This window comes from Cyrtonyx montezumae, unplaced genomic scaffold (assembly GCF_038088225.1).
Source record: "Cyrtonyx montezumae isolate F1298 unplaced genomic scaffold, pur_monq_1.0 scaffold_3, whole genome shotgun sequence".
Lineage (NCBI taxonomy): Eukaryota > Metazoa > Chordata > Aves > Galliformes > Odontophoridae > Cyrtonyx > Cyrtonyx montezumae.
The window spans coordinates 138,089,478-138,116,948 of record NW_027072034.1 but is presented as its reverse complement, the minus strand read 5'-3'; the positions used below and the strand labels follow the sequence as shown (position 1 = coordinate 138,116,948).

Genomic DNA, 27,471 nt, shown 5'->3' with positions numbered 1-27,471 from the left:
GGCAACCCTACCTATAGTAGGGGTGTTGCATCTTAAAACCAAGCAGCAAAACCAGGACAGAAACGTCCACTCAGCTCCTGACGCGACTGAGTCTGCGCATGCGCATACTCTCCTGCTATCTGTGGGCGCGTGCCCACTGGAACCGCGTAGCTCCGCCTCCCGCCTCTATTTTGTGCTCGCAGCGTTGCCATGGGGATCAAGGGTCGCCCGGACGCCCAACCGCTCATTTGGCTGCGGGTTGATGTTCGTGCACCAGGGTTTCGCGTTGTGCTCTGGGCTCCTCGTCCCGGTAGCCTCCTGAGACGACATGAAGAAGATATTCACCTTTAGAAAGAAGAAGAAACGGGAGTCGCCGCCGTCCTGCAGTGCCACTTCTCCGTGCCCCACCGGTGCGTACGAGCTCCGGCCGAAGGAGCTGAGCAAGCTGCACCGAGCAGCCGCTGCAGGAGTGCTGGTCCAGGTGCGGCAGGCACTGAAGAAGTACAGCATCGATGGACGCGACAAGGAGCAGCGGTGAGGGCGGCGGGACGGGATGGGACGGGCGCGGCTGTAGCAAGGAGCTTTTGGGTGATCTGCCTTGGAGGAACTGATCTTGTGGAGGAGGCTCATCAGCCTGCCTGTGATGGGATCTGCTAGGGCGGGAGGGAACGGCCTCAGATTGTGCCAGGGGAGGTTCAGGTTGGATGTTGAAGTCAACTTTTTGTTCAAAAAAGCGGTTGTGCACTGGCACGTGCTGACCAGGGGGGCGGTGAAGTCACCGTCCCTAAGAAATGTGTAGGAGTGATACTAAGGGACACGGTTTAGTGCGCAGCGTTGGTGATAGGTGGACAGGTGGACTGGATATCTTGGAGGCCTTTTCCAACCTTTAATGATTGTGTGAAAAAGAAAAACACTCCCTATAAATTCTTGACGAGTTGCAGGATTTCACGTGACCTTGGAGGGAGAAAGATGCTGACTGCTTTCTTGCTCATCTGCTGCTCTGCTGGAGCAGGTGTCCCATGCAGGAGGAACTGTGCCTTCTGTTTGTGCTGCCTTGCCCTGTGTTTTTAGGGGGGAAAATGCATCTGTTCAGCCTTCATAAAAGAAGATTCAGGGGGGATCTGAGCCATGTCTATAAGTATCTAAGGAATGGGAGGCAAAGGGATGAGGCTGTACTCTTCTCTGCAGTGTGTGGTGATAGGAATAGGGGTAATGGCCACAAACTGAAGCATAGGAAGTTCTGCGCAAATGTGTGTGGGATATTCTTCGCAGTGCAGTGCCGGAGCACTGGCACAGGCTGCACAGAGAGGCGGTGGAGTCTCCTTCTCTAGAGACGTTCAAAACCCACCTGGACACCCACGTGTGCAACCTAGGCTAGGGAGCTGCTTTGGCAGGGGGTTGGACTCAAAGAGGTCTCTTCCAGCCCCTACAGTTCTGTGATTCGGTGAAACTCCTGCAGGTACTGTTCGGATGACTGCAGCTTTGGATACAAGCACACTGAGTAGTTGTCGTCAGACCCTTAGCAGTTTGAAAAAGCCCCTTTCTTTCTGTCTTTAACCTGAAGAAAAGAAGTTTAATTTTCTCATGCGTATTGGAAACACAGCTTTCCCTCTCAGAAGGGGACTTCCTCTGTGATAACGCGTTTATATCATAGCTGTAAGCACCAGGAAGGTCAGGTATTATTTGTTTTAGTCAGAATACCAGTGTTCTGCCATCTGCTCTGCCAGACGTTGTCAGATGTAGAACACTTTTGCACCAAACTGGTTGCAGTAATAACCAAGCTAGTGCATGAATATTTTTCCTATAAAACCCATCTCCTGCATCTATGATATGAGTCTGCTGCGTGAATGATCCTGGGAGAACCTAGAATTTTACATGCCACCACAGCTCTCAGATTCCCAAGCTTTAGTCTCCCTTACTGTACCACAAGCAACTTTCTGTCAAAGGCAGCAGCCAGTGCCTTGACACAGGAATCTTTGTGAAAGTTCAGTTTTCCAGTGGAGAAAATGTTGTCTCATTCAGCAGATGCTATGGAAGGTTGTTCCTAGCCCTCCTCAGGCTTTGGGTGTACAACTTCTGTTACTCGTAATGGAACGAGCTTGGGATTTTTAATTTTATTGTGTTTAACATTTTGGGAGGTGATTGGGATGGAGAAATTAAATTTGCCCTATTTGTGTACCACAGACTGAAATGATTTATTTAGCTACCAGTTTCAATTTACACATTTAATTTTCAGGACAGCACTGCATCTTGCTTGTGCAAATGGACATGCGGATGTCGTTACGTTTCTAGTAGAAAACAACTGTAAGCTCAATCTTCCTGACACAGATAACAGATCACCGCTGATGAAGGTAGGTAGAACATGTTATGCTCCGTATGCAAGTAGGAATTATTGATTGTGTTTTAAAAGATGGATGTCTTACCAGATTCTTTATGTAAGTCTGTTTAGAAACATGCAAGCTGTAATTGGCGTGGGCTAGCTCATCTTGGAAAATGATTTTATATTCCAGGATTGAGAAGTTGTAGTAGTCGTGACACGGTGAAATATGACTGCTGGAAATTTTGCCTTTTTTTGTGTGTGTTGTTTCCAGGCAGTACAGTGCCAGCAAGAAAAATGTGCGACAGTCCTGCTGGAGCACGGTGCTGATCCAAACCTGGCCGATGCTAGCGGCAACACTGCCCTTCACATGGCTGCTGTAGCTCCTAACACATCTCTAGCAAGGATGTTAATTGAGCACAGTGCCCATATTGATGCTAAGAATAAGGTACATTTTGAGATTCGGTAGGGAAGATCTTCCAAAAAGTTGCATCAGGATTTTTATTGAAGCTTCTTCGTTTGTTTCTTTTGATTTTTAACTTGAGTTATTTCTGTCCTCTCAGGAGGGATGTACTCCCCTTATTCTCGCTGTCTCTGAACATCATGAAGAGATGGTAGAGCTCCTCCTTAAAAAAGGAGCTGATGTTCACGCTCGAGATAAAGGTGAAAGGTGAGGAGGTGATCTAAACTCTGTGGGTCACCTAAATTGTCTTCAAGTTGGACTGATGAGAAGTATGGGATTGAGTGTTGAAGCAGAAAGGCACACAGAGAAGAAGTTCCCTGAGTGATTGGTGAAAGCAGGTCTGAAAGCTGGTGTCATGCATTACTGCATGTTTTCTGCATTGAGAACTGCAAGAAAAGTTGCAGTAGCCTCTGTGGCAGGAAAGTGCTGTCGTGCCAGCAGCATTGCATTTATGCCCTAGAGGGTTTTTCAGATTGTCACATAGCTTGTACTCAAGCGTTGTCAATGTAGAAGCTCTTCTGTTCATAAAGTGATTTTATTTTTCTTTGAAAGTGAGCAAATGGGGATTAAAATAATTACAATGTCTGAGTAAAGTTATATATTTTGTCTTTTTGATGCTTCAGAACCCCTCTTATGACTGCTGCGGCTGGTGGGGAGCTTAAGTTGATAAAACTTCTTCTTTGCTATGGTGCTGATCTTTCCCATAAAGACACTAATGGATGGACAGCTGAGGATTATGCTATTATTCACGGACATTCTAGGTAAGCTTTAAATTTATTGCTAAGTTTTCAGTTATCGGTGTTGGATTTGGACCTATGTAATAACAGGACCAAGGTTTAATTGTGTGTTGAGACCCCTCTTGAAGATGTATTCAGGGACATCTTCTGACATGTACTGTTCATGTGTCTGGTGTTGATTTGAAAGTTGAAGAGGGCTTCTGCTCAAAATTCTCTAGAAGATTTCATGTGTTTGTTGCTAAGCTCATATCTGCCTAGTATTCACTCTTTATTAAAGTGTCTGTAGCCCACAGTTATTGAGATGGAACTTGAAAAACTGAAATGTTTTGAGAAGAGTTTACAAACAGGACCATTGCTATTACCGTCTTCACTTCCCCTGCTCAGTAACCATCTACCTTCTGTTTCAGAAAAGATCTAGCTGTTATTTCTTTTGTTAAATTACTGAGCAGTTTTACTTACTCTTATGCGTGAGCGTTTAACCCATGGCATTCGTTCCTAAGAGTGTGGTTGTATTTGTAAAAACTGGACTGCAAAAATGTGCCAAGCAGAAGTAAATAACTTCATAGATATGGATGTGCATGTATAGAATGGTCATGTCTGGAATACTTTAGCATGTTACAGTCAGGCAATAAGTAGACTATGTTACCCTGACTGAATATATCAATCATTTTGGCTATGGATGTGTCTAGAGTGGATAGTAGGAGGCTCTTACTATTCCATTAAGTGTTGTGTGCAGGTATGGGATTATTTTTCTCAAATGCATTTCCTCTCTTTCTATAGTTTTAGTAAACAACTGGCAGACGGGGAGAACACAGGGGAAGCTTCTGCACGTGATAGCCAAGACATCGCAGTACCTATGACTCCTGACAAGTCTAGTGCTACTGGCTTTACCTTGGGTGCACCTGCTATGGACCGAGGTAGGATTTTTAACTGTGGTAGAGCTAATGAGAAAATCATGATGGTTTCTTCCTTAGGTTGGTTTGTATCTTTTTAGTTTACGGCGCTTAGTATTGATTTTGGTGGAAGCATCAGTTCGACTGTTGCAAGAAGTTTTATGAATGTGCTTGCTTGCGGCTACTTTGAAATGCATCTCAACAGATTGTGAGGACAGTTGTGATTTGTGTTCATTACATCTATCCACTCATACAGTTGTCACCTTCAGCACCCATCAAGTTGCTCCTTTATTTGAGTTTTCCTTTTGGCAAGGAGGAGAAGGGAAGACGGGGAACAAACTAGGTTAGAGTGACCTTGTTTATTCAGGTGTGCAGTTTTTCTTAGAGATGCTCTTTCAGATCCTTGCTCAGAAGATCAGATTGCAACAGCTGTAGTTTTGTCCTGAATTGTTTTATCTTTTGTAGCAGTGAAGCAGCAGATGACTTGCAAGAAGATGCATGTTTTGTTGAGTTCCACAGGATTTCTGTCACTTTGTTTTAATTATTATATTAATTGTGATAGTTTCACCCGTACTAAGCTCCTTGTAGAAAGTCACATAACTTCTCACCTTCAATTACAGTTGTTTTTGTGCTGTGGAGACATTAACAAAAATTGTCTTGGACAGTTAACTTCATCAGCAACAATGGTACAGTGTTTGTGTATACTGCATCTTTTTGGACATGGTTTGGTTTATGATAAAAGTGATGCTTTTCTTCAGCTCCAATCGGTTTTATTTAAGGAAGACCACAGGACTTTGTGATCCAGAAATACTATAGCTTTGCCTCGTTGCTTTGTAATTAAAGGAAGGGAACTCCTTTAAAATCCAGGCAGCGTTTATATGCTCATATTGCCCCAAAGGAATCTTAGAAAACCACTGTTTTAGTATAAAGGAAATGTTTACCTTGCCATTTACATTTCAGGCCCCCCTAACATAGGAGATTTTATTTATTCCTTATTTTAAGGGCTTTGTGTCAGAATTATGTCAAACACAATTCATTATCTATTACACTTGCTCAAAATTTATTATTATTATTATTGTAAGGCGTTGGGAAGTATAAACAAAGAATACACGGCATATTTTTTCTTCCCAGACTCTTCACAGATATAATAGATTTTAGACCCAAGTGATGTTGTCTTTGACTTAGGAGCAGTTGCTTTGAAATCGACATTGGTTGGAAAAGTTTCTCGTAGGTTGGTTTTGCAGATTTGTTTGCTTGCTCTTCGGTGGGGCTTGATACAGTTGGTTTAATCATCAAAATCCTGTTTTCATCCCAAACCCACTCAGTTGCTACCTTCTGTGCATGTAGATAGTTTCTCTTTTTCTCCACAGTAAGGGCTGACAGGCCTGGATCACTTTAAAATATGAAGGATTCTTATTCTGAGTAGAAGGTAGACTAAATATTAGGATGGAATTGTTTACTGTGAGGGTGGTGAGACGCTGGTCCAGGTTGCCCAGTGAGGCTGTGGATGCCTTGAACCTTGAATGCCCCAGAGGTTGATGGTTCAGCAGTGAGCTAATTCTCTAGGGAGCCATCATTTTTGTGAAGGAGTATTTGCCCCGTGAGAGGGGGCTGAGAAAATGGGCTTACTCAGCCTGAAGAAGAGGGAGCTTTGAAAGGTCCTAACAGTGGCTTCTAATGCGGATCAAAAGACAAAGCCGGGTGCTTCCCTGTGATACCTGGCAGGAGGTGGAAGTGCAAGAGCCACGTGGAAATGGTAGCAAGAAAGTTTCTAACTGGAAATGAAAAGTGTTGCCATGATAAGGATGGCAAAAGAGAGAGGTTGGACCGTTTCTCTTCTTGGAAGTGTTCAAGACTACACTGAATAAAGCCCTAACCAACTTTTCCTGACCTGAAAGCTGAGCTGGCTTTAAGTAGTTGGCTGATAGACTTCTGGAGATCCCTTCTGACGCGACTTACCGTATGATCTTAGGTGTGAATTACTACCTCCACTGGACTGATGAAAACTTGCAGTGTAGTATAGCATGCCCGGGTAATGCTCCTTTTGTCTCTTGTATATCCTTTGATGATTCACTGTGGAGAACTGCTGGTGATTCTTCTATCTAAGGACAGCCTTTAGCTCTCAAGTATGCTTTTTGATTTTCTTTACGTTTTTCAGAATAATCCATAGCTTGGAAGAGCAGCAAATAAAATGCAAATATCTCTCATTTTATCTCTGTTTTTATCATTTTATTTTTACAATATAGTTTGAAAAAGCACTGTTTTGTAGATGCTTTCCTTCGTGGTGTTTTTATTGAATTGGCCACTCCAGCTTCCATACTATTATGAACCGTTTTTCCATGTTCAGTGTTGGTACTGATTAATTTTTACTATGCAAAATCTAATTTCCACTTTTCCATTTATATCTGAACAGCAATAGATGACATTTCCGGAGGAGGTTCAATAAGGTGAGACTTCTAAAAATACCAAACACTTACTTGAGAAATGATTTGAGAGAACCAGTATTTATTTTGCTTTGTTTTCTAAGAAGTTCTGAAAAAGAGGACGATAATGACCGTCGGCATACTTCTGACGAAGAAGAACTGGATTTTACCCCCAAGGTACAGTGCCTTTGTAGGAAAATGGCTATGTCAAGTAAGTTATTTTAAGGCAGTTCTCTATTAGATTGCAGTAAACTGCTTTTCCAGACAATTCAATTTTTTCTCCTTAAAAGGAGTCTCTGGTCTGTCAAACTTTCTTCAGCTCTGAGTTTTTCCAAAAAGAGATGTACCTTTGGCAGAACATGCAGTAGATTTATGGTCTGGGGCAAAAACGCAGTAGATACCAAGATAAAAAAACAGATTTTTGTAGCTGTTCATTGAGTCAGATTTGCAGACTTTAGGGGTTGGTAAGTTAATAACCTATTTTGTTCTCTTTCAAACTTTGCTATGGTTTCCCCTAGTTTACATGGTAGAATGCTAACTGATAATCAAAAAGAATATTTATTTATCAAAATCTAGTCAAACTGTTCATCACCTGGTTCTCTTTTCTTTCTCACTAGGTTCCTTGAGTGCTTAATGCTTGAGCTGCTCAAATAAGGATCTTTTTCTTTTTTCCTTTCTCTGTGGGATGACATTCCGTGCTTGTACATAATCTCACGCTGCATTATTTTCTTTGGTTTTGGATACTTTGATTTTACTCTTTTTATAAGCTACATCTGCTCACTCCTACTGTTCTTATTGATGTTCTGAAGGATTGACGTTTTTTTCTGTGATGTCTGGAGTATGTAGTCAGTTGCACTGGGATTCTGCAATGATTAGGATTTGGTAGTTCAACACACTCTGCAATGCTGGAGATGGAAGCATGTGTACTTTAAACATCATTCCGTTTGCTTACATTGATTTAAATTGAAGTGATGCATATTTCAAGCGTTGTTTTGAAATTTACAGATCTGTCACTGAGTGGAGTTTAAATATAACCTATTTATGCTTCAAGCTTAAGGAACACTTAAGTTACGTGAGTTGTGTTCACATACAAGTAAGCAACCAGACTGCAATCCCAAGTGTAGATGTATTTTACTTATGTGTAAAAAAAAAAACAAAACATTTTTCTTGGGATTGTTATGCACCTACAGATAGTTTTGAAGTAAAATAGTCACTGACTTGTATACATGAAGAATGTTTGTGTAATTAAAATTGAAGGATCTAGAAAGCATATAAGTACTTTCAAAAGGAGTCAGCCTTTTATTTACTGTTCAAGATTTGATGTAGGTAAAAGATTTGTTTAAAAACAAACAAGCTAATAAAAAATAGATCAAATAATTATTTTAAAATGTATTTTCATTTGCAGAAGCCACAGAAGCCAAACTTGGCAGTGTTAATGAATGTTTCCCCAAAGTTCCAGAATAATAGTAAGTTATTTGGAAAAGACTTCATGATAGAATGACATACAAATGAAAGCTTGCTAAGTAATTTCATTTTGTGTGGTTGTTTTTGTTGGGTTTTTTTTCCACTTGGCTATAGTAAACGAAGAAGGTAGTATTATGAGAACAGAACAAATAGTCATTTCAGGGTAAAATAAGTCAGATAATGAAAATGAAGATACTGAGTCCCCTCCTAATCTTTTGTCTGTGATAAGTATTTCCCCCACCCTGCCCTTACCTGGCTTCTTGTCCATACTGTCCCAGAGGAGTCCTCTCCTGTGTTTTAAATGGGTAAAATGCCTGTTGCTATTTGTATAACTCATTTGATTCATACTCCTTTTTCCTGTCATGGATGATGAAGATGCTGAAGAAGAGCAGTGTAAACAAGTAGATAATAAATTCCATGAAGTGCTGAAACAAGGAAGTGAAAACTTGTGTCTAAATCCAAGGGCAGCATTTACCTCGAGCACAAAAGTAAGTGTACTGCGATGATTCAAGTGCAAGGGTTTATTAAGGGCAATACAGATAAGCAACAGTAAACAGTGTTCCTGTTAATACTTTGCCATGTATGCATACTTTCCTATTTTGATACTAAAAATATCTTACTCGTAGCCAAAGACATTTCTTATTCATAAGAATAGTATCAGACATCATTTTCAATATTTTTAATATGCGATTACAAGGACAAAGATGAAGAAGTTCATTTTTTCTGGAAACTGTGGTCCTGAGTAATATAAGTGAAGCTGGAATTAGGCTGCCACAAGGAAGTGCTTCAGGGCTTTGCCTAACCAGGGATGAAGTTTACAGCATGAGGCATTGCTGTTTAATCATACAGATTCATGTAATTGAAGGCCTTTAGAAACTTAGTTGAGCTTTGCTTCATTTTAGTCTTACTCGTGAAAAGTGTTTTCCAAGTTGTTGATGAATGGTGAAGAACATATTTGTTTCTGTCCTTTCCAACTGTTTTGGTCAATCTCTTTCAGGAAGAAAAGTCAAAACAGGAGAAGGAAGACACTGGTGAAGAGCTGCTTACTGCAGTTCTTATGGGTGTGGAAAACTCTGTTTGTAGTAATACCCGTCAAGTCCAAGATGCTGCTCATGTGAGAAGTGAGTTAATTAAATACTGATCCCGATTATTCCTCTATAAGTATAGTTGCTCCATTAAGGAATTAAAATGGTCATTATCCTCAAAGATGATAAATGCTGCTGTTACCAGTGAACCCTAGCCAGCAGGGGTAGAGGTGATTTGAAGAGGTGCTTCATCTTGTTCAGTTTTAAGATGTAGAAGGTCCCTCCAGTGCTACTCCTCTGTGTGCTTGAGCAGCTGAGAGTATGGGTACTTTGGTACTCCCCTCAGGGTCTCAGAGCAGGGGAAGATACCGTTTCCATAGTCTGTCTCCAGAGCAGAGCTTGCGGCAGCAGTATATGTTTTCAGAGCATGTGTAGCTATCTATTGGTCAGATGCTGCACAGAGGGTCTGGCAGAAGCACTCGAGGTACGTGCTCTTCTGTCTTTGTGCATTTTCCCCTAAGCAAGCATTTGGCAAACGATAAGTAGTCAGCACCCGGGCTGGAATTAACAATTATAGTTTCCCAGAGTGGAGACCATCACTACTCTCTGCCTCTTTCCTGCAAATGTTCCATGCATTTCTGTGTGAATGAATCCTGAGTTTATTTAACATAAAGATGTAGCTTAAAACAGAGAAATGAAGGTGGTCTGTTCTGGCCAGGAGTTTGGTAGTGACACTCAACATTATGCTCTGCTGGCAGAGAAGAGACTAGACTGGTAATTGCTAAACTGAAAAATGCTTGCAGTTGTGTGGGCTAAGTACTGGAACGGTGAGCTCCTACTCCATTTTTAAATGGCAGTCCTTAAGTATCTACCTTCTTGGAATCTTAGTCAGGGGAGGACTTGCTTGATAGCATTTAACAAGGAGCTGTGTGTGGTGGCAGCTTCCTCTTAGTGTGACAGTTTTTTGCATGATGCTTGTATGGCATGTCCTGTACACCGGGAAGTGATCATAAATGCCAAATGCTGGAGGTAGGCTAGAGGGAAGATGACTCGAGCTCTGTGTATGCTGAGACTGCAGCATGCTGGAGTGTTTTCCTGAACATTATCCAAATGTGAGGAATATGGCCATATCAGCTGTCATCCTCAGGCATCTTTTGTTGGAAAAGAGATAAGAGGAGTAGAGGAACACTGTGATGTGACTGCGTGTGAAGATACCCATGAATATAACTCATTTCTTGGTTGGTTTGTCCTCTGCTGTAGAACCGTTACTCTTCTTTCAGATCCTGGGTTTGACTGATGGGTGATAAAAGTGGGGTGCAGTGAACTCTCAATGTCTCTCTTTGTCCATCCTTTGTAGGTGCCCTGCCAGCAGTAGGAGCAGAAAAAGAGCAAGAGTCTGAGTCTCCCTTGGATTCTGAGGTACTTCCTGTGAAATGTGTATCTCCTCAGTGTAGGGGAGAGTCAGATGAGAGCTACTTGAGAGCTTCCCTTTGAATTGAGCCCTGCCCCTGATGAGGCTTGTTTACCTCGTGTTGTTGCTGCTCTATGTCTGTAACTGGGGGTCTTTGAAGTTCTTACACGGTAGATTGTGCGTTCAGTTAGTGGTGGGACAAAGTTAGGTCAAACTGCTTACGTGGGCCTCCTAGCTACTGGCTTTGGAGTTGGTTTTCTAGCATGATGTTGATACAACATGGTTTACTGCACATAAAAACTTGTTAGCTGCTCAGGGGAGCTTGTGTGAGGATTGTTTTTCTCACTGTCCAGCTCTATTCTGCCAATGCAGTTGGAATTAAATGGTTGTCTCCCGAGTGAGCAGCACAGACATTTAGATTTTTCTGTATAGAACTTCTATCTTTTGTAGATACACTTAATCCATTTTTCAAAAGTGTTCAACAAATACCGAGTGTGTTGGCTGTTTTTATCCGTTCTGTCTGAGATAAGTAACAAGACAAAAGTGAGCAGGGTCTGTAGCTAGCCCTCCTCTTGGTTGTTCTTTTCTTGTTGTTGTTTTTGCTTTTTTGTGAGGAAAAACAAACTCATCCCCTACCCCTTTCTTAAAAATACAAGACTAAGATTTTCAAGGTAGCCTTAATCTCTGTTAGCTTTGCCTTGTTAGCCTTTAATAGCCTTTAATCAACACAAATCACACTTGTTTTCTTTTTGCAATGGAGTGATTGGTGCATTCTCTCACCACTGTGGGGTACAAGCCCCTCGAGCATAAGCTCCTTGTTTATTATCAACATCTTGATTTCCCATGTTAATTTCTTTTGTGGCTGTCTGGTTTGCCAAGCTTGATCAACATGAGAGAATAGTTCAGATGAGACGTGAGGATGTTTTTTCCCTTTTATTAGAGATATAAAAACCTTTGATACAAAGGTTAAATTAAAGATTGAAGATTAAATTACATTACAGAAAAAACAAGTTTGTACCAATTCTCATGCATGTGTTTTACATTGTACAGTCGGATTCCGAAAGCCTGAGAAAAGTATCACCTGGTGTGTTGCTCCCAGCTGCAGATGAACATGGAGCGTGCTTGCTGAATAATTCAGGGGAGCACAACAATGGTAACTTTCTCATAGATTGGATTTGTCTGTGTTTATAGACAAGTGAACTTTTTCTAGTGTTTTCCATAGGAGCCCTGTTGTGTTCTGGGTGTGTGCTTTAGCAGTGAAGAAATGCTGGGCTCTTGTTAATTAACACCAGTTAACACTGCTCTTGCTGGCCTGGAAGTTCTCGCGTGTGTTGTGTGTGTTGTCTGGACATGTATGTTTTTTTTTTGCTTTAATTTGCTGCTCAACGTGGTAAGAGTGGTGTCTGGTTGAGTTAAACTTGAGGATAAATTCAGGTTTTGTTGCTGAGGGTTTCTGCCTGCAGCTTGTGGCATTTACCTTATGACCATCCTGATTGAGCATGAGAGAGCAGGAAAGTTTTGTTATCGGAATAAAACTTGTCTCTTTTTAAAAATGATTTGGCAGTCCAGCTTATAATATGGGTACAACGACATAACTGAAAAGGCTAATCCAATTTTAGCTTAGTAGGCTGGAACCAGATCTTTGCAAGCTTCTGGGAGCTCTAAATCAGCTTTTCAATTGTCTTGAAAGTCTGCTTCATATGATTCAGCTAAGTTAAGTTTGAAATCAGTATGGAAAGGGGGAAGAGGTGATTATGGTGATCTTTCTATGGTACATCTGTGTTACTTGACCACCAAGTGAACTAAAATCAAATCTTGATGTTTTTTTGTTGTTGTAGTAAGTTGTAATAAGTCATGTTCATTACAAAAATGTGATTTCTTCACTGTAGATGAGTGCTCCGATTCTGTCTTTCATGCGCCATCATCATCTGAAGAAGAGATTGTCAAGGATGCCATTGAAAGCTGTGGGGAGCAGGTATGTGAAAACAGATATTATGAGTTATAGTCTGAATTAGTGAACTGTGTTATGCATTTAGGTAAAAGAAAGCTTACCTCTCAGTAAATAGTTCTGAAAAGAGAGTCTTGTACATGAGGATTTTATCATCTGAAGTTAGATACTATCTTCTTAGAGTTGTGTAAAATGCTTGCTGCTGCGATGGATACTTGACATCGTCCTGATATGTTTCCAGCTGGTTTGCTTAAACACTGCAGTGTTTTTCTTTGTGTGCAGAGCTGAGAAACAGTGCAGTTGTGATTTTTTTTTTCCTATCCAAAATATGTATTCAATTGGGAGCAAGATTTTTCTATTATCTGATTGTTTCTTTGATAAAATATGCCATATTTTCCTCTTTGTAAGAGAAAGATCAAGCAAAAACCTGAAATATGATGATCTGTCAATGCTTTCTCTGCTTCTGCAAAAGGTAGCCTTGTGTGATCAAGTTAAAAAGTGTTTGAAAATAATTTTTGGAGGCCATTATGGAGGAATATAAAGCAGGCATTCCGTTTGTATTGGGCATACAGGACAGGACGGGGTAGGGATCTCCAGTGAGTGTCTAGAGTCTTCTGTAATACCTCAAGGGACAGTGGAGCAAGTATTTTCAACCACATGCCCAGGCACCGTGGAAGAGGGATGTGAATTTCAAGAGGTAGAGAACAGAACTTAAGTACTGAAAGAAGGTAGTAGACGTGCAAAAAGAGTGGAGCCTGGGAGCAGAATGGCTGGTACAAGCGTTGGCTGACTGAGATGCTCCTCTCCATTGTGAAAGATTTTTGCAGAGTTAGGATGTGGAGGGAGAAAAGGGCCTGTATAACCAGTGTGAGAAGATCAATGGTCTTGGCCCCTTGGGACACCAAGGCTGCAGGCCTAATTCTGAAGGGAACACAAACCAAGGAGCATGTTGCAGGGACTGTGACACGTGATATGAGCAGTCAGCACCATTGAGGAATAGAGTGTGAAGTCAGAGCTACGAGGAGACTGCAGAGAGGATGCAGTTGGTGGGTTTGAGGCGTGGTACAGCTTTGGTAGATGTTTTGCTTTTTGATTTTTGGGCTGAGGGCAGGAACCAACAGGTTTTCCTAGTAAATATTTTTCTTGGAAGCTTGGAATGGAATTTAATAATTCTGACTCCGGGGAGCACAAATGATTGTAATGTAGCCAGTTCTCCTTGTGGTGGGTAGTAAAAAGCTTGTTAATCACTCACACTGTGTTAACACAGCTCGCAGGGTGTTGTAGAGTGCCAGATAGTAGAAAGTGATGGAGGATGGGGAATTTAAGGCAGTTGTGTTCTACATTGTTGTTGATAGTTTTGTTGGTTTCTGTTTGGTCGGGTTTTTTTGTTGTTGTTGTTTTGTTTTCTTAAGTAGTGTACTAAAACATAAAGTCCTTTTAGCCTGCCTTCTCTCTATAACTGGTAAAAGCAAACCTTGTGATCAGAGAAATCTAAACGAAGAAAAACCATTGTTTCTAAACTACATCCTTCTATTTCCTTCTTAAAATAAATAAATAAATAAGGTAGTGTTTTTATTTTTGTTGCATGATCGCATAAGTCTGCAACATCATCACTTAGCTTAACCGTAATTTCCTTTTTCTTGGTAATTTGTCTGTCTCTATCTGCTTATTTAAGGTTAAATGCATTTTAGAAACTACCAACTTGGTAGAAAGGACAGCACATGAAAAGCAGACTGACAGAGCAGAAATTTCTCCTCAGGAAGCCCTAGCAAAAAACAAGGAATCCCACAGTGCTGACAAGCTAAAATCGTGGGAAGAAAGATATGAAAGAATGTGGGTTGAAAATGAGAAAATGGAATTGAAAGCAATTTTTAAAAAGGTTACAGCAGAGCTGAAGCAGCGTTTTGGTGAAATTGACGAATCTGAAAAATCTACGTCCCTTGCGGCAGAAGTGGCAGAAGATGACTTTAAGGAAGAACTGGAGAATTTTTGTGTTTCATCTTGGGTGACAGAATCAAGTAATAAGTTAGGAAGTAAAGGTGAATTTGGAGATACAAAACTTAACGCAGACCTAGAAGAACCCAAATTGGAAATTGTCATTTCAAATTGTGCCGTCCTTCCTGATCACAGTAATTTAAATGCAAACATGGACAATATCTGGAGTGCAGACGAAGAAGACTGTGCTAAGTGCACAGATAATACAGAAGTACCTCTAGCAAAAGGAGAGGAAATGGAAGAGAATGAGAATGGGATTAGTAGGAATGTAGAGGTAAGTCCTGAATATTCCCCGAGACATTGTCTAGAAACAAATATTTTGGATGGCATTTCTAATATTCCCCCTAAAATAAGACGGATTTCCACAAATGATGAAAGTACACTTGGTTTGATAAGAGAGAGGAAATTTGACAAGGATTTCCAGAGACTGCCTTAGTGAAATCAAGGAAATGGGAGGAATGGAAATAAAAAACTAGAGACTAGAGTGGTACTTTTCTCAAAACCTTCTAATTACGTTGTGGGGAAAACAAAATGTAGTGTTTCAGTTTAACAATAGGTGGCAGTCAGTTCCAGTGTAAGTAGTGATCACCTCATTGCTGTAAAAAGAAATGCATACAAGTACACCAATTTTGATTCTCAGTCAAGGAATGAAAATAGCTTCTGAACAGGGTCTTGACTAATCTCTTCGTTTGCTGTGATTTGTGCATGGTGTGCCTTCATTGCCTTTCACTAAAACTCCTGATTGCTGTGAAACTTTCTGCTTGTGAGTTTGGGGTTTCTTTTTCCTCGTCATTAAGGAAGTGCTCCGTCATACATGCGCTCTTTATTTTGTGTTTCTACAAGTAATGGTGTGTAGTCCATCTAATTCCTTATCCATCAGTCATGACTTATTGTTTCTGTCCTAAGGGCTGTGTTTTTTTGTGATACTTTAAATCATGAGTGAAATCAGAGTATTTTCAATGACTTCATACATTTTGTGGAGCAATTTTTTGTTTTTTCTTTTATTTTTCATTATTTCAGAAGTCAGCCTTAGATTCTTTGGTCTTACATACAGTTTTTATCGCCTTTAGGAACAAAAAAATACATGAAGCTTAACTTTCTCTTCGTAGGTTGAGAAGGAAGAAGGGAAGCAGAAACATTTCAAAAAGCAAACAATGGAGAAACAAGATCTTGATAAATTCAGTACACCAGCAGGCGATATTACCAGTCAACCAGTGAAAGAAAAGTTTGCTCTAAGGAAGAATGAAGAAAAAACTGAGAGTGAAAGAACGATAGAAGAAGAAATGCACACAGAGAATTCTTCATCTGAAGAGAGATTAAAATTAACAGAAATGCCACTAAAAAGGTAAACTAATAAAATAATCTGTAATTTTTATTTGTAATATTTAGGGGTTTTAGCTTCAGGGTTTTTCTGGTCTTGTGTTTGAAGCACTTTCCTCAGTGAAAGCTATGCCGAGTTGTCCCATGATTCTCAAGCTTTTAAAAATATGTTTTTCTAAGAACTGAGTGCACATTGGACGTTCAATTTTATTTCACTGGAGGAGATAGAGATCTTGTGAATTTCTTCCTTAAAACGGACACTAATGGGGTCTTCAGAATCTTAGCTGGAGATTGAGAAGAAGCTATTTTCCTAATAAATAGCCACTCAGAACAGAAAAGCAGAAACTTAATTTATTTTCTCCCTTTTCTAGGAGATGCTAGTGTTCCTCGTGTACTTGTTTTCATTAAACTCAGATCCCCTTTGTCAGGAAAAAGGGAAAGATAATATTACCAAACAGGTCTAAAAAGTTTGAAGAAGACACAGATGCTTTTGCATAACTCTAGGCAGGATTTTTTTATCTGTGTCTTCTTGAGGAAAATCTGTGCTCTATGTGCATCCCCTGATTGGGACAGAGAAGCGTTACAGCTTGAATGTTTTCCAAGATCTTGGGAATCAAGTCTGTGTTTTATCGCAGACATCTTTGGTCTTGTTTTTGTTGTGTTGTTTTTTTTCCTAGAGTGTTTCTTTTTTTATATAATGTACGCAATTGGTGATTTTTTTTCTTTCTGTTCAATGCTGTAAATCTGTTCTGAATGCAAAAAGGAAGAAGAAAAAGAAGAAGAAAAGGCAGTCTTCAAAGAAGAAGGCTAAGCAGAAGATTCAAGGATTAATGGATGATAGCACTGTCAGTGAAACATCTCAAGATGAAGAAAGGTACTAAATATAAGGAATATTATAAATAATTTAATAATTACAAAAATTGGCCTGAAAACGAAAGGTAAGATTTATAAACTGAATGCATAGGGATTGTTCTATGCCAAACAAGACCTGGGGGTACAGGTGGTTGGCGAGCTGGATGTCAGCCATGTGGAGAAAACAAGGTACAGTGGGTACAGGCTGCACTGGGAGAAGTATCATCTTGGTATAAAAGATGTTTTTGAAGGAGAACAGTCAATTCCTGGAACAGTCTTCCCAGTGACATGATAGAATTTCCTGTGATTGGAGATCTTCAGGACACAGTTGGACTGGGTGCAAGATAGTCTCCTTTAGGCTCCCTTTCCCCACGTGGGCCTAATGACCCTTTAAGGTCCCTTTCAACCTGAACTGTTCTATAATTCCTAATACCATGCAGAAAACATAGCCATTCAGTACACATAAAGAGGTGTTTTTGTTGTTTCTTTTTTTTTTTTTGCCTTCGACTACATGTAAAAAAGTTTTGTTATTAAACTGTAGTTTAATTTTCTTCTGAAACTAAGTTTTCAGAGCAATTTCAGTTATTGTTTGTAATGCAGTATAAGCATTCCAGTACTGAAGTGTCTTTCTGTTTTCCAGACGTGCAACAAGAACAGGGAGCAAGAAGAAAAAGGTACTGTAAAATTACGTTTTTATCAGCTTTTAATCACTTAAAGGGTAATAGCTTTTACATCAAGTTCAAGATGCAAACGATTTCTGCTAGTATGCAACTTTGTACTGTTTTAGCCAAATCTCTGAGTGAGAGGATGAATGTTCTTGCATTTATAATGATCTGCAATAATATAGTGTTGTATACTTACCACACTGTATTGTCCGTAGGTCAGCACACAGGTGGCTGTTACTGATGACCTTGATTTAACACAGTCCTCTGACACAACTACATGGGATGCTGAGTGGACAACTTCAAACTGCAAAAAAGCTATGTTGCTGTTAGAACAGCTTAGTGCGGTTTATGCAGGTAAACTTCTAAATCACTTTGTTTTCTGTTACAAGTTCCTCTCTTTTTTCCTGCTGGTACCTCTTAGTAAGTCATGACAAATTGCTCCCCAAAATATCTTTGCCAAAAAAAAAATATATATAATCAAATATGCTTGCATGTATACACATAGCTTGATATAAATATAAGCAGCACTAATTTTCTTAATCTTTTCTAATAATTCAAAATGCACATATGGATTACCTGCCCTCTCACTTCTATTCTTCAGCAGGACAGGAGGTGAAAATAGAATTTAAAAAGTTCAAGAACTGACATAAAGGCAGGGCCATCACTAATTGCTGTCATGGGCAAAACAGGCTCCACTTGGGGAAAATTGATTTCATTGTTTGCCAATTAAATTTGGTAGTGGGAACGATAAAAAGAAATAAATGAAACACCTTCCACCCACCACTTTCACACACTTAATTTTGCTCCTTCAGCCTCTTCATGCTTTTCCCCTGCTCTAGCATAAGTCCCTCTACAGGCTGTAGTGCGGGCTGCAGGAAAACACCTGCTCCATTATGGTCCTCTCCACAGGTTGATTAGGAATCTGCTTCCACACCTGGAGTGCATCCTCCTTCCTCTCTCTCCTTCATCTTACCTTTACGTTACCACTGCTATTATTTACGCTTTTTTTTTTCCTCCTTCTCTGTCTATGTGGTATTTTTTGCCCTTTCCAATACATGCTTTCTGGGAGGTACCATGAGCTTGGCTGATAGGCTAAACTGTGTCCTGCAGTGGGTCTGTTGGACTCGTCTGTATTTGGCACGGTCTTCTCTGTCTGTCTTACAGAGACTTCCTGAAAACCTTGTCACCTAGCCCCAGTACAGCAATGAATTAAATAGATTGTACGTGCAATCTCGTGTATTTTTTTCCTCCATATAGGTTCTGCTGTGCCGCTGAAAATTCAAAACATACTCCTTGAATATGAACAGATGATAGGTCGTGAAAAAAACCACCATACAGCTGTCCAGAGCAAAGCCTGGAAATTGGAAAATGAAAAAGAGGAGTTGCAATTAATAGCAGAAGAGACTAAAGATTTGAAATCCATGTTGGCTCACCAAGAAGTTGAATTCAAAAGTGACATCCAAAGCCTTAAGTATGCAATCTTGTATTTGATCATGTGTGTTATCCTGATCACGTTTTAGAAGATGCTGACGGTCTAGCCACCAACAACGTGCCATGTCCCCTAGTGCTACATCCATGTATCTCTGAAGTACCTCTATGGATAGGGAAGTACAAGTATTTTTAAGAGTCGCGCTTCACAGATTTTGTCTTTGTACCTTCCGTTTTTAAATAAAATTAGGAACTGTGGCAACTCCACAGACTGCCAATTGAAGCAGTTTAGTGGGTGTGTTTGACTGAAGGTCAAATTTGAGATCATTCCCTTGTCCTCATCTGCTAGATGCAGATGGTTTATAATTACTGTTTACACTATTTCAGGGGAGTGGCCAGCAGGCATTATACAAAATACATCAAGAACGAATTCCAAGCCGTGCACATGGGATGGAGGGATCCCTTGTGAGGATAGCCAGGGAAATGCTCGGGTTTGTGAACTGCTTTGCTGAGAAGGCCCTGGGGGCTTTGGCAGATTTAAGTGCCACAAAAGCAGAATGATCTCACAGCCCTGTAGGCCGAGAGTATCCTGGCTTCTGTTAAGAGGAGCAGAGCGTCAAGAAGCTGAGGGGAGTGATAGCTCTTGTTGGTCTTTTTTGCTGCACCGAGTCCAACTTTTGGACTCTCCATACATGAGATCATAATCAGCACGTGTGAGTGCAGCGGAGGCATTCTAGGCCGATCACAGAGCATGGAGCACTTCTCTCTGTGAGAAGAAGTCGAGGAGGTGTGTCAGAAGTCTCCCAGTGTCTGGAAGGGGATTATGAGTAAGACAGAGCAGTTCCTAATTTGGCCTGGATTTGATTCTGAATGTTTTTCAAAATTCCCAAACATCTATAAATTGCAAGGAATTAATTTTTTTTCTATATGAAATCTCAAAACTATTAGCTATACATTTGTAAAAGCTGTACTTTTTGAGAAATTAAAGCAATAATTATAAGCCATTTAAATCCTAATGTTACAGCCAATCTTTTGAGCTATTTATTAGTGGTCACTACTAATGAAGCAGATTCATTTTCCAGACTTAGTAAAGCGGATTTTTTGGGGCACCTCTTTATGTTCATAGTTGCTTTCTTATTTGTTGACAAAGATATTGGAAAAATATTCAAAATAACTACCAAATACGAACATACTTTCTTGTTTACTTACTGTGGACACGCAGTGAACAGTTTTAACCACATCAGTGAACAGTTTTAACCAATCAAACTGCTGATGGTTTCAGTTATTAAAAAAAATAAAGCCTCACATTCTCCAAGGCTTTTTTTATCAGATTGAAAATCAAGTTGCTGATATTCCTCCTACATGTAGATCCAATGACTTTTAGAACTGTGCTTTTCAATCATTCTGAGCTTAACATTTCTAAATCTGTTTTTGGAATACTGTCCTTACTCTTTCAGAATAAAAATAAAAAGGTTACTCTACACGTGGTGAACAGTTGTTGTAGTCTTAGAGGAGGCTTGCTTAAAAGTTTTTGGATCTGTCTTAGGTTAAGTGATGTGCTCTTTTGTTAGCACTACTTGCAGTCTCCATGAGTTCTCACTATGTAGATGATGATCACTACATTAAGAGCAGTTTATTTTGATACTAAAAGTTTATGGTATTTTGATCTGGTGAGACAGTGAGCTAATTTTGAATGAAGTGTGCACCTGTAATGTGAAGTTTTGGGGTTTTTTTTTAGAAATTTTAGAAGTGTACATTCTTCATATCTGCCTACATAAACTGGAAAACACATGATGAATTTTATACGTCACTTAATGGCTTATTTGTCAGTCTTGTACAGCTCACGTACAAGATGTCTTCCACCACTTATAGGTTGAAATTGGATTTTAAAAGTTTAGAATTACAGCAAAAATATTGCATTTAAAAGATGTGGCATTTTTACAGTTTGTTTCTGCGAGCTCATAATGTGGCATATTTATTTTTTGTCCGTGCTTTAATTCCTCAAATATTCTCTTTAAAATCCCAGATTTTCTTTGAAACAAGAAGAGGAAAGGAGGCTTAAAGCTGAAATGCAAAATGAAACAATGAAAGAACAACTGAGGAAGAAAGAAGATCAGTATTATAGAGAGACAGAGAAGAAACAACAACTTGAATTGCATGCAAGGAATTTAGAAACAGAGTTAATATCGCTGAGAAAACTCTTGAAGCAGGTATATTAAACATTCAGTTTTTCTGTTTCTTTTTAATTGATACTGTATTCTGGGATGTCCACTGAAAATGTACCTTGTTTGTGCAACAGGCATTAGGTAATTATCTTGGTACATTTTGAGGACATATTACAAACATAGTAAGAGCACATGAAAATGGTCCTTAGGGATCTTCAGTGGCCACACTGTTCTGGCAGGAGCAATAAATAGTTAGCATCACCTCTTTCAGTTTGCCTGAATGTAATGGCAGTGTGGTTTGCATTAGTTTGCCTCCTGGTCTGTTTGTTCAGTTGGTCAGTCCTCTTCTGGGTCTCACCTCATTAGTAGTCTTCGTGAATCTCGTACAGCTCAATTTGTACAGCAGTATTGCTAGCTTTTGGTAAACTGAAAATATAATGACATGTTCTGATGCATTTCTAAATGTTAGCACTGAGTTACAGATGTAGGCTTAAGTCCTTGCAGTAGCATATAGTTAATGGAATTAGCGTGCTTTTGGAAATGTTACTTGTTGACTTTATGCTGTTCTTACAGGCAGGTCTTTGCCTGTAAGCATATAAGTGTACATCTCTATTTTCAGTGTGTATATATAGTACGTTAGAAAGATAACTTGGGTTTCTGCTTAAACTCTGTACATTTCCAAGAAAGGTAGTTTTACCTTTTTCTTTTGTTATAGAGAGTGATTCGTTAAGTATAAAACTTTAGAGCGCTAATTTTTTGCAACAGGTTGGAAAAGACCTCCAAGATCATCAAGTCCAACAGCAACCAAACCATACTACCCTAGCTCTAACAACCCACTGCTAAATCATGTCCCTGAGCACCACATCCAGATGGGTTTTAAACACATTCCGGGATGGTGACTCAACCACCTCCCGGAGGAGCCTATTCCAGTGCTTAACCAGTTAACATGCAGTGCTTAAACATGTTTATTTGCAAACATGGAAGATTGATGTTCAGGCCGTTCTATGATTTTATGATAAACAGCTCTTATTAGAATTAATAGAACGTAAGAATGCAAAGAATGAAACAGGAAGGTATTGCTAATTGTGATTTTGCTCAGGATTCACAAGTTTCATTATATTGCTGTAGACTGAAGAAGAGCGTGATGAAATACAGATGCAGCTCACTCAGGAAAAGAGTGCTAGAGCCCTACAAGAAGGAATTTTGAACAGCCACCTGCAGAGGCAGAAGGATCTGGAAGTACAGTCAAGGAAGACTATGGAAAAAAATTCAGAGGTAAGCAGTTCCATTTCTAATGCATGTGATTATATTTCACTGTGCTCATTCTAAAGTCATAAGAAAAATAACTCTTTGTGCCTGTTGGTGGATTATCTACAGTTTATCACTATGACCTGGTTTTGTTACTGCTTTCTTTAAAAAACTCTGGATAGCAGCATCAATCCCATATATACCTGAATTGCATGTGGAAGTAGGAAGCCACTGGAAAATAAGATGCTGTTTACCCAGTTTCTTAAGCTATCTGCTGTTCCTCATTGTGTAGTTGTTACCATCATTTTTAAGGTTTTTAGTTGTGAAACACCCAGATATTTTGGGATTAACTAGGAAAGAACTTGGTTGAGGCTGTTTGTGATCCCATTGCTTGGGTTTTGAATTTATTATTATACTACCACCACATTTTTGTTTCCATTTTTTTTCATCATTTGCCTGTATTGATTATTTTTATCTCAACCCATGAGTTCAATTTTGTTTCCAGATCTCTCCCTCATCCCACTTAGTGGTGAGGAGTGAGCAAATGACTGTGTGGTGCCTGGCTGCCTGCCAGGTTAAACCACAATTTCCCAAGTGACTATTTATTCATGTCCTTTATCACTCAGGAATCTGACACTAGTGAAAGAGAAAAGGATCTGTTGTACAAAAATCAGTTTAAAAATCATTTTTGTTGTACAAAAAACCACTTCTTCTTAAGATGATAGAAAATTGAAGTGTTAGTGTTATGCCGTTATTAATTTATGTGTGCGTTTTAGGAGTTCTGAGGCATGTGCCAATCCTCCAAGATGTTGATTTCAGACACTGATCGAAGTCTTACGTATTTTCTGATGTGTAGGCTTATGTAAATGTGTTCATTCTTTATGATTCTGCAGAAATCTGTTTAGCCAGACAGAAGAAAGACTAATTAGGAACTAAGTAAATCTCCTCCCGAAAACTGATAGAGTGCATGAATATGAAATGTGCTGCCATGCAGATTACTAGCATACTTGGTGTCTTGAATGTGCAAGAAACAAGTATGGCTCCCATATCTGCATGTAGATTACAGAAAATGAGAAAGACTGGAACATAACAGGGATGGTAGGAGCAAGGAATTCCTTGTACCTTCTTCAGCAAAGGGGTTGGACTCAGATGATCTCTTATTGTCCCTTCCAATGCCTGCAATTCTGTGATTGTGAGCAGTTATACAGCTGTAGGTAATGGGAGAATACGTTATGAATGTTCTTAGAAGTAAAGTATTCTCGATTCCAGGTAGGGTAATGATTAAGAAGTTGGCTTAACCATTTTGGTTAATCTTTCTTTCCTTTCTAGAGAATAGGAAATGATCACATTCAGTTTTTAGATACCTTGATAATAAAGTTTGTGTCCCCCAACGATTTGAGTAGTGAGCTGAAATTACTCTTCTGTCAGATAGACGCCTTATTTTTGTTTATTTTTAAAGGTAACATAGGGAAATAACTCTTAGAGAGTTGTCAGTTGTCTTAACTTGTGAATTGCTTTATATTCTTCCTCCCTCCTTTTGAAGTTCCTAGATAAAGAATGTATTAATCCACAGTGAACTCAGTAAGAAGGCTCTAAGAGGATGTGATTCAGCATCTTCTTAAAGCTTCAGAGGAGATTCAGGAACACATGTGGATTTAATTATGCCTGCATAGTGAAAGAAAAGCACAATGAATGGTCTAATATAAGGTCACACCTTTGATCATTGGAGTTACATCTGCAGTCAAACATTGCAGCAGAGTTCTTTGTGTTTTCTTAGGGGAAAAAAAATACGTGATGGCAGTGTGCTTGTGTGATAAAGGTTACTGTGTGCAAGTGCCTGCTGGTGGAGACAAAATTTCTTACCTTTCAATTCACTCTGAAGACTGAATTATATAATCTAGACAGTTTAAAGAAGTAAAGTGATATGTCATGCATTTCCTCATGTTCTTCTGTTTCTTCAGTGTACGGTCAGACAGCTGCAGCAGGAGCTTGCTGAAGCTCTTAAGAAGCAGTCTATGTCAGAAGCATCACTTGAAGTTACTACACGGTACCGCAGTGATCTTGAGGAAGACAATTTGCGCTTGCAAAAGGGATTGGACAGGGTGAAAAACAAGGTACAGATAAACTGTAACTCATACCTATAAATCTGAGGGTGTTTTTCCCCGTTTCTGGTGTAGAAGAGAAAAATTATGTTCTGAATGTGAGTAGCAGAGAGGTTAAAAGGTTAGCAGTGATACCCCGTCATAATTCATGAAGCCATTGAAATCTTTGCCAGCTGGCCTCCTTCCTTTGTAGTGCAAGAAAAGAGTTACTGGAATCATGAAAAAAAAACCCAAACAAACAACTATTTTCTTTTGCAAGTAGGGGACATTGATTTCCATTGAGCAGAAGAGCAGCCCTAGCACCTTTCAGCCTATTCCCACAAGTTAAATTCTGCTAGTTTGGTATTTGTATTTGGAATTTGGTGCAGAATATGGAATACTTGCTGCAGAAGAGCTGAGGAAGGCTGGAACTCGAGGAATCCTATTGGCAACAGTTTAAAAGCTGTTCTTCCTTTAAAAGATGAGCTTGACTTTCCTTTGGCTTTGGTACTGAGTCAGCAGATGACAGTTCCAGTCCTGATGGTATTCCCCTTTATGAATTTTTAAAGAATAATTTTACACCCCTCTGAGTTCATTTTATTACTGTCTGTAGGTTACTGAACTTTCTCAGAAGCTGGAGTTAGAGTCTAAAAAATGCATCCATCTGGAAGCACAAAACCAGGGTTTGAAAGAAGCGCTGTATACTCTGCATGAGAGCCATGAAAAACTGGAGAAGAACAAACGCCAGCTTAAGGAAGAAGTGGCAAAACTCAGACATCATTTGGAGACTAATACGGTGAATCTCATCCAAATAGAACAGTATAAGAAAGAGATAGATGAACGAGCCGCACAAGAAGTCAGACAAAAACTACAAGAAGTCAATGTTTTTTTGCAGGTAAATGAATTTCTTGAGTCTGTCTGTCATTTTTATTATGCATATATATTTTTTTCATTTTTTTATTTGATGCTTAGTGCTGTGCGTGTGTCTTTCCTGTACAGGAGAATGAAAAATTGTTGGGTGAACGTGCTTTTGTGTGTGCAGTGTGCCTGTAGGTTTCCAACATAATAGCATTCCTGTGACAGACGTCTGTTTTGCAGTTCTTAAAGGGTATTGCAGACTGGTGATCTTGATATTGCTGCTCATCAGCACGGGAATATTGCAACCTAGAGATGGTTTGGCCATAGATACAGGTCACTGTACAGGATAAAATGCTCAGGGAATGAGTCACTGAAGTTGCCATGGGGCAGGAAGAGAGGGGAGGGCAATTCTCATCATTTCTTTGTAGAATCCTTTTTGTGTGCCTCGTCCTACAGAGATATCAGAGCAGCTTCTAAAAGAAGGCTAAGTAATATTGCTAAGAGCAGATCTCTGTTTAGATGAAAACAGTTATGTAATGTGTTGGTTCTGGGCTTCTGCCTTGATTTCCTGATGATAGTGAGTAGGTACAGTTGCCTCAGCTGTGTAAAACTGTGCCCTGGGGGGGAAAGATAGTTCACTTTTTCTTTGCAGTGCTTGAAATTGTGTTATCTGCTTCAGGTCCAGGCAGCCTTCCAGGACCATTTAGAACAAATTAGAGCTAGTCATCGTGCCTCACTGACAAACCAACTAAAGCACAGAATTGAAAGCCTCGAATATGAGTTGGACAGAATAAAGAACACTCAACAAGACAATGTTTTTCAACAAGAATCCACAAAGGCAGAAGCAGGAAGATACAAAGAAAAGTACCTGGAAGAAATGAAAGCTAGAAAATGCCTAGGAAATAAGCTGAAATAAACATCTTTATTGCATTTTGAGTATAAGTTCTCAATAAGACCAAGTGCCGGGTCCTGCACTTTGGCCACAATAACCCCATGCAATGCTGTAGGCTTGGGGCAGAATGGCTTGAAGAATGTAGAGAGGAAAAGGACCTGGGGGTGTTGGTTGATGCTCGGCTTAACATGATCCGGCAATGTGCCCAGGTGGCCCAGAAGGCCAACAGCATCCTGGCCTGTATTAGAAATAGTGTAGCCAGCAGGAGCAGGGAGGTGATCATCCCCCTGTACTCAGCTCTGGTACGGCCGCACCTCGAGTACTGTGTTCAGTTTTGGGCCCCTCACTACAAGAAGGACATTGAGGCCCTGGAGCGTGTTCAGAGAAGGGCAACAAAACTGGTGAGGGGTCTGGAGCACAAGTCTTATGAGGAGGGGCTGAGGGAGCTTGGATTGTTTAGTCTGGAGAAGAGGAGACTCAGAGGAGACCTTATTGCACTCTACCACTTCCTGAAGGGGGGTTGTGGTGAGGAGGGGGTGGGCCTCTTCTCCCTGATAAATAATGACAGGACGAGAGGGAATGGCCACAAGTTGCGCCGGGGAAGATTTAGTTCATAAGTTCATAAGTTCATAAGGTTGGAAAGGACCTATAAGATCATCTAGTCCAACCATCCTCCTATCACTATCTCTACCCAACTACTACTATTTAGATTAGACCTGAGGAAACATTTTTTTTTCTGAAAGAGTGGTCAGGCACTGGAATGGCCTGCCTAGGGAGGTGGTTGAGGCACAGTCCCTAGCGCTGTTCAAGAAGCATTTAGATGAGGTGCTAAGGGATTTGATTTAGTAGTTGGGTAGGGATAGTGATAGGAGGATGGTTGGACTAGATGATCTTGTAGGTCCTTTCCAACCTTATGAACCTATGAACCTATGAATGTACTAAAAAATAGCACTCTGCACTTCCCTGTTGATTACTGAGGTACAGCTGATATGTTTTGCTCTCAGGATAAGAACCATATCTATTTTCTCTTACTATCAGATTGAGTAATGTTGGTTCTTGAACTTGAGAGAACTGTCTTAAGTGCTTTTGATTACAATAGATGTGTTATTTTGTTCCACTTGTGTTCCTTGTTTTAACAAAAGCATTCCCTTTTCTCTGTTTAAATCCTTTCACTGTTTGCGTTAATGTTTCTAGTGTTATTTTAATGCACAGGAGGTTATTGTTTGGCTTTCTGCCAGCTGTTTCAGTTCTGATCATGTGAATATTTGTGCTGATTAAGTGATAAAGTTTTACCGACGTTTAAGCTG

General features: G+C 39.9%; 1 protein-coding gene and 1 long non-coding RNA gene across 2 annotated transcripts; both read left to right on the top strand.

The window, feature by feature from the left end:
* Positions 1-307: 307 nt before the first annotated feature.
* LOC136051481 (ankyrin repeat domain-containing protein 26-like) lies at positions 308-26,188 on the top strand. The gene is made up of 24 exons (XM_065740921.1): positions 308-513; positions 2,216-2,330; positions 2,571-2,744; positions 2,860-2,966; positions 3,383-3,520; positions 4,277-4,413; positions 6,803-6,836; positions 6,920-6,989; positions 11,763-11,865; positions 12,602-12,687; positions 14,336-15,090; positions 15,596-15,605; positions 15,765-15,999; positions 16,714-16,849; positions 17,468-17,501; positions 17,708-17,846; positions 18,750-18,963; positions 20,947-21,130; positions 22,214-22,360; positions 22,960-23,026; positions 23,603-23,607; positions 24,295-24,447; positions 25,028-25,309; positions 25,952-26,188. The coding sequence occupies exons 1-24, from the start codon at positions 308-310 to the stop codon at positions 26,186-26,188; spliced, it is 3,768 nt and encodes a 1,255-aa protein (XP_065596993.1).
* On the top strand, positions 8,735-10,708 carry LOC136051861 (uncharacterized). The gene is made up of 3 exons (XR_010622504.1): positions 8,735-8,764; positions 9,274-9,397; positions 10,659-10,708. It is a non-coding gene; the product is annotated as an uncharacterized LOC136051861 (long non-coding RNA).
* Positions 26,189-27,471: the final 1,283 nt, after the last annotated feature.

Excerpts from the sequence above, each read along its gene's own strand:
- LOC136051481 (XM_065740921.1), top strand. The coding sequence starts at position 308 with ATGAAGAAGATATTCACCTTTAGAAAGAAGAAGAAACGGGAGTCGCCG. Across the intron at positions 6,837-6,919 it reads TCCGGAGGAGGTTCAATAAG|TTCTGAAAAAGAGGACGATA; the intron begins GTGAGACTTCTA and ends TTTTCTAAGAAG. Across the intron at positions 12,688-14,335 it reads TTGAAAGCTGTGGGGAGCAG|GTTAAATGCATTTTAGAAAC; the intron begins GTATGTGAAAAC and ends TGCTTATTTAAG.